The sequence below is a fragment of the Falco naumanni genome, chromosome 8, assembly GCF_017639655.2.
Source record: "Falco naumanni isolate bFalNau1 chromosome 8, bFalNau1.pat, whole genome shotgun sequence".
NCBI classification, from domain to species: domain Eukaryota; kingdom Metazoa; phylum Chordata; class Aves; order Falconiformes; family Falconidae; genus Falco; species Falco naumanni.
Genome location: NC_054061.1, coordinates 7,049,460 through 7,062,733, shown reverse-complemented (window position 1 = coordinate 7,062,733; position 13,274 = coordinate 7,049,460). Strand labels below are relative to the sequence as shown.

At 48.3% G+C, this 13,274-nt stretch overlaps 1 protein-coding gene across 1 annotated transcript in view; it reads left to right on the top strand.

The window, feature by feature from the left end:
* FAT2 (FAT atypical cadherin 2) overlaps positions 1-13,274 on the top strand; it is a 59,441-nt gene that overhangs the window by 18,399 nt on the left and 27,768 nt on the right. Inside the window, exons 4-9 of the mRNA XM_040605012.1 lie at positions 4,961-5,022; positions 5,864-6,175; positions 6,833-7,043; positions 9,483-9,622; positions 11,407-11,682; positions 12,140-12,350. Coding sequence (XP_040460946.1) covers positions 4,961-5,022; positions 5,864-6,175; positions 6,833-7,043; positions 9,483-9,622; positions 11,407-11,682; positions 12,140-12,350 — 1,212 coding nt within the window. The remainder of the gene's footprint in view (positions 1-4,960; positions 5,023-5,863; positions 6,176-6,832; positions 7,044-9,482; positions 9,623-11,406; positions 11,683-12,139; positions 12,351-13,274) is intronic.

The window sequence follows — 13,274 nt, the reverse complement described above, 5'->3', positions numbered from 1 at the left end:
CTGCTGGTCTTTCAGTTCCTGGTTATTCACATCAGTGCAGAGTTGTATTAGGAAAAAAAAAAGCATTATCTCAGTGCAGTGCAAATAAAATGACTTACATTTGAACATGAGAAAAAACACTCCAAGTATCTGAGCACTATAGTGCTATTAGGCCACTGATGTTTATTCTGGATTTTTAGTTAGGACATGTCCTTTTTTTTTTTTTCAAATGCAATAAATGCATCTCTTCTTTCACTATGTAGAGGAAATGATCACAAAAAGACCCAGAAAATTTCAGTTCTTGAAATGCCAGAGATCTATATGATCCGGATATTGCTAATATTCTTTTTGTGGTCAATCCCAAATCCTATGACATCAAAAGAGATTGAGTAGGCAGAGCTGCTTAGCTGTAATGAGGCTGAATCTCTGTCACATCATCCAGTGATAAACACTGAAGTTTCAAGAGGAAGGCACAGGGGCTGCTGCTCTTTGCCACATGGTTTAAGCAAAGGATGGGATCACCTGCATGTGTCCGGAGTTCCTCCAGCACCTGCACCAGAAGGGAGGCTCCTATGTGCAGAGAAGACTCTGATCAAGACTTCTCCTCTTCTCCTATGCCACACTGTCATAAAAGGACAAATAAGTCACACTGGCACTGAAATAAGCCAGAGCACGAGAGGACCAGAGATCAGTCTGAGTCTCTCCTAGGCAGGGCACTCCTGGCAGGAGCCCCCTGGCAGAGGGACTGGAGGAGGAAGCTTGTTCTCATCCCATGCACTAATAGGAACTAAGGTCCTGATTTACAACAGGCACATCTACACCCTTGACTTGTCCTCCTGAGGTCTTCCAGGGAGACAGGAACAGCTGTGATAACTGTCCCCCAGCAGGGCTCGGTTCCTCCAGCTCCCCTGAACTACCACAGAAGGGCTCTAAGCATCTTCCAGCTCTCAGTTCCCTAAAAAGGGTGGAGAAAAAGAGGGAAAATAAATGAAAGGCTAATGAGAAGAGGGAATAAAACTGTGCAGTGAGATGAAAGGTTTCTGCCATCGGCAATGGAATCTCTCCAGCCCTGGCAGCTGGTGCAGAGCAGTGTTTGTGGGAGACAGAGAGATAGATACATGGAGAGATGGGCAGATAGTAGTGTTTGGGGTATTCTTTTACTGGAAAAGTTTTCAGCTTGTTTTGTGCGGGGTTTGCAGTGCCTGATGTACAGGGGGTTCCAGTCCAGACAGGACCATGAGGAACTGGGAGGCTGTGGTAGGAAGAGTCAGGACGAAGCCATTCATCCTGCTGAAAGGCTATTTGGAGAATCCTTTTACCTTGGTCCATTCATCTCCAGCTCTTGTCTAGTGCTTGTTCTTCTGGTGTTTCTCCTGCTGTGTCAGTGTCCACAGGCTTCCCCAGGATGGCTGTTGTTCCCTGCATTTCTCTGCATGGAAGGCCATCCAGACACAGCCTGCTCATGGCACCTGAGGGGTGGCTGCACCGCTGCCCCCCGAGCCAGCATGCTGCAGGCTCCAGCTGAGCGTGGAGTAGTGCAAAGCGGGGTCAGGACAACAGGGGAGGAGGGAGGAGGAGAAGAACAGAGAAGAGAAGGTGAAATGGAATCAACAGTGAGGCAACAGAAAGAGGATTTCAGGAGAAAAACCTCTTCCCTTCTCAGGCTCTTGTGAAAGCCCCAGTGCCTGCAAACCTGATTCTGGCTATTTTAACTATCTTAGATTTTCCTCCCTGCAGCGAGGGCAGGGGGCCAGCAACCTCCACCCCAGCCCTGCTCTTGCCAGCAGAAGTTATTATTATTTTTTGCTCCCTGACAACAATGCACTGTTAATTTTGCTGCTCCTGTTCCAACACGACCAGCTTTCCTCTCTCCCCTTTCCAGGCAGCAAGCGGGAGAATTGCAGACAACCCTTTCCCATTGCTGTGTGTAGATAGGCTGCCAGAGCAGAGTCTGTGCCTGCCTGTATGCAAGCAGCACAAGGGATTGTTTCTGGACCTTCAGGTGAATGAAGAGCTTGGCTAATTGGCCAGTTGCAATTAGGACCTTTGACAGTTTTGTTCAGTCTCTGTAGGACTCAGCAGAAACGTTCAGGACCGCACACAAGAACACAGATAAAAGACACCCACTCAATCGCAAGTCCCATGGGATGGGCTGACTGGTGTTTCCAGCAAGGCTGGGACTGTACTGATAACTCACACACATGCACGTGCACACGCAAAACACTCTCATTAAAAACTAAACGTGCACTTCCCAGGCCCTTGTAGGGGGCAGCAGAAAGAACTGAGGAACTATTTCCCCAGGCCACAAAAGCTGACAGCAGTTCCCCTTTAATAACAGTTTCCACTTCCATTTCAGCCCTCTGGCTTCATAGGGTGTATAACCAAGTAGCAACAAATAAAAATACCCATTAACTCCAGCTGGCTTCTCTCGAGCACCACGTCCGATCCCCGTCTCCCTGTCTCAGGGTGCTCAGTCACCGTGTGAACACTGCTGGCAGTTCATGCATCCTGGCAGCCACACAGCACCAAGGCTCCGTACAGGAATTAGAGTGATGAACTGTTAACCACAAGAGCTTTCTGATCTCAAGGCAGAGTGGTAACTGCCTCTGGAGAGGGGAACTGGGAGCCACGACTGGGGACAGAGTAAGGGACAGAGGGAGTTTGCCTGGGGTCAGGAGGAGAGGCCAACCCTTCGACTTGTGGCACAAAGGATATGAAGCTAAACCCAAAAATGCCATCTGGTAAGGCTCCCAGCTGCGGTACGGTACGGGTCTGTGATTAGAGTCGAGTCAGCTCTTAGTCCCCAGGAGATCTGAGCATCTTCGATGGTACAGACCTTCAAGACAGTCATTAAGTTCCAGTTCATCTGCCTTCACTGCAGTCCTTCTTCTCCAGCTCTAGAAAGCTCAGCTATGATCCTGTTTTCTTTCATTTTTATCATTAGGTCATGAAAGAATTTCAGGGTGTGACCACGCAAATCCAACTAATCACTTCAGAGTGGTTTAAGTTACTTTCCATCAGCTAGCATGCAGTGACCAAGTGCAAACAAGGTATAGTCTGTTGCAACTGAATTTTGCAATTCAATAGACTAGAAATATCCCTGGTGTGCAGACCAGTATCGGGTGGCTGTGCTGTCAGTATCTAGCTCTGTGTCCTATGGGCTTGTTAAGCCAAAATTATGAATCATCCTCTGAGGCAGCTAGAGTTTTAGGCTTTGCTCCCCCGTCCTAGCCAACCTATTGGCAGCAGGGACAGGAGCATCAGAGGTCTAAGTGAACCACTGCTGCAATTCCTCCTTTAAATCCCCATTAAGAAAGCATTTCCATGCACATCAAGAGCTTTGCTGCTATTGGAGCCCTACAGTCTCCCACAAGCCTGGGAGAGGGTCAAAAGCTCCTCAGCCAGTGTGCTCTCATGCCACTGCTGAGTCCTCTTCACCTGCCGAGAAATCAAAAGGAAGACGAGAGAAAAGAAAAAAAAATCCATTACATACATGCAAATGGTCTTTCAAATCATCTTGTCATAACACATTAAGGAGTGTTGATTCATGATTGTAAAGGCATCAAATAAATGTTTAGTGCAGCAGCTGGTGCCAAATATGAATAATACTTGCTCCAGAGAGCAAGTGGGAACGGTTAACAATAGCCTGGTTCCAAGCAGCTGCTCCTTACTCCCTCCTTCAGCTGCCCGGTGTTTCCTGCAGCCATTTGAAATTTTCTCCTGCCTATCATGCTCAGGCAGCGATACAGCAAAGTATGATACATCTGAAAACAATACTATTAATTAAAACTTTCTGGCTTTGGACCAGAAATGAGAGTGGAAATGCGTTCATGCAACTCTAATTTACAAGTCTTTCAGGATGCACAAGTACACGTGCCCACACCACTGCAAATGCACACTGCCTCCCATGCAAAGCATTTCCCAGAGTAGCATGAGTCTGTATCTTTGCTTGCAATGATCAGGAAAACTCACCCTGCCGCTCATTTGTGCAAGGGAGCAGGACTTCCCTTCACAAGGAATAAATACCATGATAACAGCGACTGCTACTAGCAAGAGATGTGGAGAACAGACAAAAACACTCATAGGGGTCAGACTTGACGACTGACAGAAAATCTTGCAATATATACACAATTTCTGTAATCTGTAAAGCATTTGTGAAATGGTCTAGAGCTGCTTTTCCCCAAAGGTCAGAGTCAAAGCACTTGAGAAGGACTATTATCGAGCCAGATGTGGAAACAGAAGCCTCAGCTCCACCCTTGCCACTCTTGCATTTACTCAGCTTAGTCATTGATGGGCCAAAAAGAGGCAATTCTGATGATTTTGTTTAATTTCTGGTTTATTACAGCCACAATTCCTCCCTCCTGTGTCCAACCTATTCCCTGTGGTTAAACTTATCTGTATTTTTTAGAAATCACTCAAATCTTGTAATTGTTAGAGGATTCATCCTGTCTCTCAGCAAGGCTTAAATAATATACCAACGTTATTATCAACTGGGTACCTTATATTTAGCCCGAATGCATTTGTTCTGGCAGTAGAAGAGAGGGTATTTCCCAAGACAGAGGACAAACTTTTGTCAAACACTGTAAATTGTGAAAAGCAAGGTTCAGCACAGGGAAAACAGCATCGAGACTTTTTAAGAGGCCAAATTTGTGCCAGCGCATGCAGAATGTTTCTTACTTAGAGACATAAGAGAAGTTTTGCTTTCATGGCCCTCCAGCCTTGATAACCTTCATCTGGTAGGTGTCCCCCCTCCTCTGTGGTGCCAGTAGCCAGAGGAGCGAGAGCAGCATCTCTGCACAGGGATTTATACTGCCAGGGGACCGCTTGCCCTCTGCGGGTATATGTCTTTCTCCTCCCATCACAAAGGGCACCTGAAGCAGTGCAGGTGGGTGGGGGGCTGATGCGGGACACGTGGGGATTTGATCAGCCCTGGCTTTCCTCGGACGCTGTCTTGGAGCTCAAGGGGTTTCTTTCTTGGCAGGACTGATTTCTACAACTTTACGGCAGCTGGATCGAGAATACAAGGCTGAACATATCCTAGAGGTGGGTAATGATGATTGTAATTAGCTTTATTTACCTACAAGTGTATTAAGTCCTCAAAGAGCTTTCCTTGCAAGTTGGAGCACAGAGAAAGAATCTCATCCCATCAGCTCCCAGCTGCTGGGAAACTTAATTAAATGGTGTGTGTTGCCCTAAGAAACAGCTGCAGCAGCACTGCAGGGTTTATTATTTCCTTACTGAAGACTGGAGCAAAAGTCCTGTTCTGGAAGCTGTGGGAATGCAGGAAGAGGGCTGGAATTGTCCTCTAGCAGGATGGGCAAGAAGTTATGGGGAAAAGAGCAAGCCAGAGAAATCCACCATCATTTATCTCATCGTATCAGATATTGCTTGTAGCTTTGTGTTACTGGCCCCCACCCTTAGCTGCTCTGAGCTATGTGTATTCACAGTAGAGGGATCTTCAGGTGTTTAAGCCCATCAGGGTGATCGAGGATAATACATTTCCCTCTGTAATGCAACATGCTGGGAGCGTGCACAGGCACAGCAAAGTGAGGGTGGGTGATAACCTGCCAAGCCATGTCAATACAAACGTTTTCAGTTGTGTGAGCCCTAATGACCAGCCTGACCCACTGCCTGGAGCAACTGCAAGCAGGAGTCCTGCAGACGCATCTCCCTGTGCATGCACAAGCCTTACACCATGCCAGCTACAGCCACTAGATTTTACCCTGCAGAGAGGAGCGATACCTCTAAAAACACCTCCGAGATAGAAATGCAGATCCACACAAAACCCCTAGTTTAGTCATTGCCCATCAGGATGAAGGCTGGCTGCTTATGCCATGAGTCACGACAAAGAGTTCTGTCACCTACTCCCTTTGCTTTCTGGCAGGTGGCCGTTTCTGACAATGGAGAGCCAGCCCTGAAGTCCACCAGCAGAGTCGTGATACAAGTCCTGGATGCCAACGACAGTCCTCCCAGTTTCCCCCACAAACTCTTCATGGTGCAGCTCCCCGAGCGAGATGCCTCGGAGATGCCACTGCCTGTCTACAGGCTGATTGCTTCGGACCGTGACCAGGGCCAGAACAGCCAGATCACCTACACCATCGAGGAGGAGGAGGAAGGGATATTCACCATCAACCCCACAACTGGCATGGTGTTCTCTAGGAAAGCTTTTCCTGCCTCTGAATACAACATACTCACGGTGAGAGTAGAGGGAAACAGAGAGCACCAATGGGAAGAGATGGGTCGAGAGGGAAAGAGAGGAAAGGCTGCAGCAAAAGAAAAGTTAAAAGAAGAAAAGAGATGGAGAAAATGCAGCAGTGAGAGGACAGCCTGAATGAGACAGGCTTGGGTTACAGGGAAAGAAACTGGGAAGGAATGATGGGAAATGCAGAAAGTAATAAGCTATTAAAAATGGAGGATAAATCTAAAATTAACTGTCCGAGCCACTCTCAGAGATGAATACAGTGACGCATGATCCCATATGGATGTGGACCTGAACCTGAATGGTCTTTGGGTTTCAGCGGTGCCTCTAAGTGGCAGTCTGGTCAGGCCATGGGGCTCGGCTATAGATTTAAAGCTCTTCCACACTCTGTGGGTCCTTGCAACAAGGCTTGCAGTCCAGGTCTCTGGTTGTGGATCGAGCTTGGCAGATTTGCTTGATGGTCAAGAGGAATTTGGGTTGCGTGGCTCTATCTTGGAAGCAGCCAGAGCACTGGCCACTGGGTCAAGAGTTGTTTTGTGGGATTTGAGGCACACTCAGACCTGAAACTCCTGGTGGGTGGGAGAAGCAGCTTCCCATGGGGCTCCCACAGGCTAAACCAGCCTTTTCCCTGACTGCATGTGCATTTCCCTGCAGGTGAAGGCAACAGACGGCGGCAGCCCACCACTTTCCTCCCATGTGAGGCTTCACATCAGCTGGGTCTCCCGGCCCGGCCCTTCCTCAGAGCCACTAGCTTTTGACGAACCCCATTTTAACTTCGCCGTGATGGAAACCGATCCTGTGAACCATATGGTGGGAGTGATCAGCATTGAAATGGGCCCCAGCCAAGTGTGGTTTAATATCACAGGTGAGACACAGAAATTAAAGCAGGGCAGTGGTGTCAGGGAGCGTTTGCCCCAGCTCCCTTGGCTTTCAGCACTTGCGTGCCTGAGGTGATGAATTTGTTTGCTTTAGGTGTAGGTGCTTTCTCACAGACACCAAAAGGCTTAAACAACCATAGACAAAGCTGCTCATCCAAGGACTCTGGTGCCAAGTGCAATTATCTAACACACTTTTTAAGTGACATTCTGGGACTTGTCAGTGTTCTCTGATGTAGCGTGAAAGGCAGGGCATGCCAGTCTCAGCTCCTCCTGGGAACCAAGTGACACCATTCGTTGTGGTAAAACAGCCTGCAAGGATCCAGGTGTCTGGCTGGTCTTGCAGACACCCACACCTCTCCTTCCCTGTTGAGCCCATAGTCTCTGCAGGGAGACGAGAGGGGAAGATTCCTCAAAAAGCTGGTCTGACCTAACTGGTGGGGCTTTCCCACCTCAAGCATCCCAGGGATGACTTAGATATGTCATGAAGAATCTCTAGGGCCTCCTCTAAGACACACGGTGCTAGGGCAGAGGGGACATGGGCTGTCACCCCAGGAGACTCATCAGACAGCAGGTGTGCAGAACTGGTCCTACAAACAAGGGCCAATTGTGCTCATGTAATTTGGTGTTTTGAAGTGGTGCCCCTATCTGCCTTGCACGGCTTTTCCCTGACACTGCCTGCAGGGCTTGCCCTCGTCAGACAAAGCCTTAATTGGGTGAGTTATTAGTTCTTCCCCTTACTATGTTAGGGCAGGGATAATGGTGTATAAATACAATTAAGCAACAACAGATACAGTGCTACCAGGAGCAGACAGTATCAGTGCAAGGCTTATCTGGCATTACTAGTGTCTGCTTGGGTTTGCAGAGTTAACGGTATATTCCTCTGAATTTTATCCCATTGTTTCCCTGCTGAGTGCTTCTGTGCATGCTCAACCTCATCTTTGCCAGTTCCTAGTGCACCAAGTGCTACTCAAGGCTCTCTTGGTTTCTATACCGGTGGAAGAGGACAGGATTTCATTTTCCCTGCTAGGGAAGCAAAGCATCATGATAGCTGGCAACCAAGCAACGCAGAGATCCAGGAGCCTTCAGCACCTCATTCAAACACTCGCCTTTTCCAGTCCACAAAGGCTCTGTCACTGCAGTTGATGGTGTCTGCAAAAACCCTGATAAAGCAGCATCTTTCTTAAGCTCTTTCCTTCCCTGGGCTTCCTCTTTCCCTTTGGTGCTGTGCAAAGAGAGCTCTTTTCTCAGAGAAAGGCATCCATGGGTTCTCTTTTCCTCTGTCTCTGCTTCTTTCTGTCTCCTTCCCAGCAAGAAAGTGGTGGTCCAGATGGCTGGCAACCCATTTCTCCCACCGGGGAAAATGTGTAATTTAACAATCAGCCAAGATTTTCTCAACTGGTAAGAGAATAAAGCAGAATCCAGAGCATCCAGTAGCCAGGCAGGGACAAGCTGAGACCTGGGATATATTGAAGAAAAGTGTTTCTACCTCTCCTTGTCTCAGAACAGCATAGCGGTGTTTCATGTGCAATAGAGAACTAACAGGCCATCAGCAAGTGAGGCATGAGAAAGGAGCTGCCACGCCAGGGCTGCACAGCAGTAGCATGAGGGACAGCCTTCTGCTGCTGAGCTGCTCTGGCCTGCTGTTCCCCGCACCATGCAGCCATCTGGGTTGGAGACAACAGGCTCTGCTCACCCTGGAAGCACCGTCTGCCTCCCCAACTGTTCAAGTACTGGGCTTCTTCAGGTAGCTCACAGGCTTCCAACCGTGGCAATGAAGACCATCAGTGATATGCCCACAGTGTGACCTTGAATTGGAAGCCAGCAACAGTGTTGCTCAGCCCTGCAGGTCCCTGATCCATGCTAAGCCTGTGATGCTGCATAGCTGGAGACCTTGTGCAAATAAATCAATGCTCAAATGTGCCTGTGGCAAATCTAGCCAAGACATCATATGCATATGTGCATCCTTTCCGCTTCTCTCCTCCTCCTCTTCTCTAATTCCCCTCACCTTCCCTTTCGTACACCTTTGTCACCATCTGTGACTACCTCTTTGTCCAGCTTCTTCATGTCCTCCCTGCCTCCTGTGTCCATCTATCACATTTTGTATTGAGTTTCCCGATTTGGAAGAAACCTCACCTATGGCACTGTCCACCGTCTAGCTGCGGCCAAAGAGGTACAGCTAGACCGAATGTCTACACATCCCCGTCCGAGCTATATTGCCTGGCATGCCACGTATCTGCAGCTGGGCATGAGCTCCTTGTGTGGTTCGTATATGGTGTCTGGAGGGAACATCCTCTTCCTTTGGATCTCCAGGCAGCTCCTAGAATCCCTTCCCCTGCAGAGGCTGCCAAGCACCTGCAGCTTGCTTCAGATAGAAATCTAACTTTAACTGCACCCCACTTCCTTTTCTCGTCTCTCCCCTATCCCAGGTGGCGATGATGACATGGATTTTGACATTGAGAAGAGTACAGGCAGCATGGTCATTGCAAGACCCCTCGATGCAAGGAAGAAGTCAAGCTACAACCTGACAGTAGAAGTCACTGATGGGTCCACTACCATCAAAACCCAGGTAATGGTTTATTTTCTTTAGCAGAGACCCCATCTAGAGTGAGTAGACGATAAGGGAATCTTTCCTGTGACCCTGCTGAGCTCTGGATCAGGCGCCAGGCACAAGAATCTCTTTACACTGTGATTTTACATTACACAGTGACCCAGGTCTTTCCTAAGTACCAAGCTAAGATTTTTTTATGTGGTTGGAAACCAAAATGATCTAGGAAAGCCTGGGCCTCTCCTGTTGATCACAGCCAGCTCACAAGGACACGGCTATACCACCAGCCAAGCTGGGGTGGCAGTTCATACTCTCAAGACCTCAATTTGCTGTCAGCTGCTCAGGCTGAACTACAACATGGCTGGGACAACATGCTAAGATATGAGGGAAATGCATATGTGGTTAGATCAGGTGTGGGGCCACAGTACCGTATCAAGGGGTGTTCCTGGCACTTGCTAACCTGTGCAAAGCCAGCGCAGATGCATCTGCAGGAGGTGAGGTCAGCCCTCCCCTGGGCTGCTCCAAGTCTGCAGAGCACTGAGAACATACCAGCACTGATGTCCAGGGGGCGAGTGGGGCAACTACAGAGAATGCTGTGTCCTCTGAGCTGCCACATGAAAAGCAAGTGTTGGCAAAAGGAGACGCTTTGCTCTCAGGTATTTCCCTGAGCCCCGGTTAAAATGGCTGCGGAGATTTGCCTATCTTTACCTACCCTCAGGAAGGGTATTCAGGGCTTGAGCTTTCACCAACCATTTTCTCCACGCATAAACAGCAGCCAAAAAACCCAGCCCTCACTGCACAGGAAGACCTAGAACATGAGTCACCCCTCAGTGACACTTATCGTGGGAAACTCACTGCAGAGGTTTGTGGGGATGATGAGTGAGGAACACTACCATTCCTGTGAAACGCAATGCTAATGGACAGCTATCTATCTCAACTATCTTCAGGTATTGTTCCAAATAAACAAACAAAGCCCCACCTTGCCTGTTGTGCATTCCCTGCCACCTTGCATCTCATCCCTACGTTTATTTTGGCACTCAAGGCACTAGCAGATGTCAAAAAACCTGCTTGTGCAAAGCACCCATGGCATGTTCAGGTTTGCTAAAGGAAGCTAATTATTACACTTGGTTGGGACTTCCTAAGATGCCATGAACACATCAGTAGGGGGGTCAGGACAGCCAGGGTAGGAGACCAAACACAAGAAACTAGGCGACTTTGCAGGCAGGATTCAGGCAGGCCATTCACAGGGGTTTGTTGTTAAACGCAGAGGGGAAGATATGGCTAAGAAGTGTGGACCGAAAACTTTGCTTTGGCATACCTTCCCTGCCCCCATGTTGCTCTTGAGACAGGCCAGCCCCTGCCTTCCTTTGCCAAAGGTCCCCCCCTCTGTCAGCTTTGTGGTGTGTAATTAATGAGGACTAGTGTGGAGGCACCAGCCAGCAAAGCTGGCACCATGGATGAGCAACTGATACTTCTTGTGGCAGGCTGTGACGGTTTCCCCATGTGCCAAGTGCAGGCACGCTCAGTCTGAATGGCTTGCCAGATTGGAGAGATTTTAAAAAAAGAGAGAGGAAGCAAGCTGAAAATCACTAAGGGAAGGCACAGCAGGAGTTCCCGGGGAGAAGGCCAAAAGGGTTCCCAGTCACCATGAATGGCAAAGCCCTGGGAGTTGGAAAGCTGTGGCTGTTACAAGGCTCAGAGCACAGCTACACCCAAGAGGGGTTGGTAGCTGCAACTTTACATGGCTGAATAAGTCAAGTTGCTCCCACGTCTCTGCTGCCCTCACTGTGCTGTCTCCCCCACAGGCATTTATCCATGTGATTGACATCAACCAGCACCGTCCCCAGTTCCTGGAGAGCCATTACGAGGTGAGGATTCCTGAAGATACCCCCTCGGGGAGGGAAATCCTTCAAGTCAGTGCAACAGACAAGGACAAAGGCAAGGGGCTCATCTACACCATCCATGGCAGCGTGGACCCCAAAAGCACAAGACTTTTCCAGCTGGATCCAAGCAGTGGGGTCCTCACAACAGCAGAAGGCTTCAGTTCCCAGCCCATGCCTCAGCACACCCTAACAGTGATGGTGAGTCCTAGCCAAACCCTGCTGAGTCCATCGGCTTGGCCAGCATATATGGGTCGCTGGAGAAATTAAAACTGGTTGTAGTCTTTGAGGGAGGATTTGTCTAGAACAACAGGGAAGAGGAAAGTAGGATGTTAACCTTTACTGTATAGCCATCCTGGAGAAATCTAGGTAAAACCCTGCTTTCCTCTCAACTATGGGCTGCACCCATCACCTGCTGATTTCATTGGAGAGCCACTGTATTCTTACACAAGAAAGCACAGTGAATAATAGTTAATATTTGAAATTCAAGGCTGAGCTTTGGTGCTGAAACTTGCAGGCTCATTCCTACCCAAGGGGTTGGTACCACTGAAAACCCCCACCCTCTGTAAGAGTCCTGACGAGCTACTTGGAAGCCTGCTGCAGGCAAGGCTGCCTGCTCCCTGAGTGTGACCGTACCTGCTCTTCCTCGGTCATTCAGGTGCGAGACCAGGAGGTCCCCATCAAGAGGAACTTTGTTCGAGTCATCATCCATGTGGAGAACTGCAACCTGCACCCTCCACAGTTCAGCAGCATCCATTACGAAGCAGAAGTGCTGGACTCAGCAGTGGTGGGCACAGAAGTTATACAAGTCAGAGCCTTTGATCAGGACCAAGGAGCCAACGCTGAAATCCACTACTCCCTTCAGGCAGGTGAGAGCCGTGCAACAAGATAGTTTAGGGTATGAACATGCCTGCATTTCTATGCTCTAGCCGGCGACCAAACAGTTGACCAGCTTTCTCTAGCTGTTGCAAAGAACAGTAAATGGCTGCACAGTTCTAAAATCCAGAGAAAATCTAGAGTGAGCAGGTAATTTCCGTATTATGGAACATTAGCATCCTTCCTTAAGAAGACAGTTCAGTGTTGAGTCACTGGTCTAAGAAAAAATGTGACTGGATGAGTTAGAACAACTTAAAATTTGCTCTTCTCATCCATGGGAACTGAGGGAGGGCTCCCTGTTCAGCTGCTGTCAGACAAAAGTACTCTGATTCCTACAACAGCCACCATCACTTCCACCACTTCTACCAAGAAATACATCCTTGAGGAAGAGCGAGAACCCTTTCAGCACTGGTTGATGGTGGGTTTGGGTCATGCAAGCTCAGTGGGCAAGTATTTTGTCATTCACTTTAAAGGTTAAAACAAATATTTACAGCTGTGCCACTCTGCCTATTTAGCAGCTAAATTCTTTGCAGGAGACAAGCCATCCTTTGCTCCATCTTTCTCACTGCAATTTAGATCAAGGACTAAGGAATTTAATTGCTCCTGAAGTATTGGTAATTATAAGCATGACAGGGCTTGAAGGAACTAGTACGGTCTATGCAACCTTGTTCTGCACATGAGGCAAAAGCTTCAAGCACGTGCTCTGCCACCACTAAATATGCTCAGATTAGAAGGATATTTATCTCTAATTTACATTTTGATTGATTTAAAAATTAGTTCATAGATCTCAGTGAGTTCATTGTTCTTAGAATTAAAATTATTTAGAAATTAATGGAGAGCGTTGCCTCCCAGTGAAAGAAACAGATGTTAATTAGGCCTGAAATCAGGACCATCTATGGAAAAGAGGTTCAGAAAAC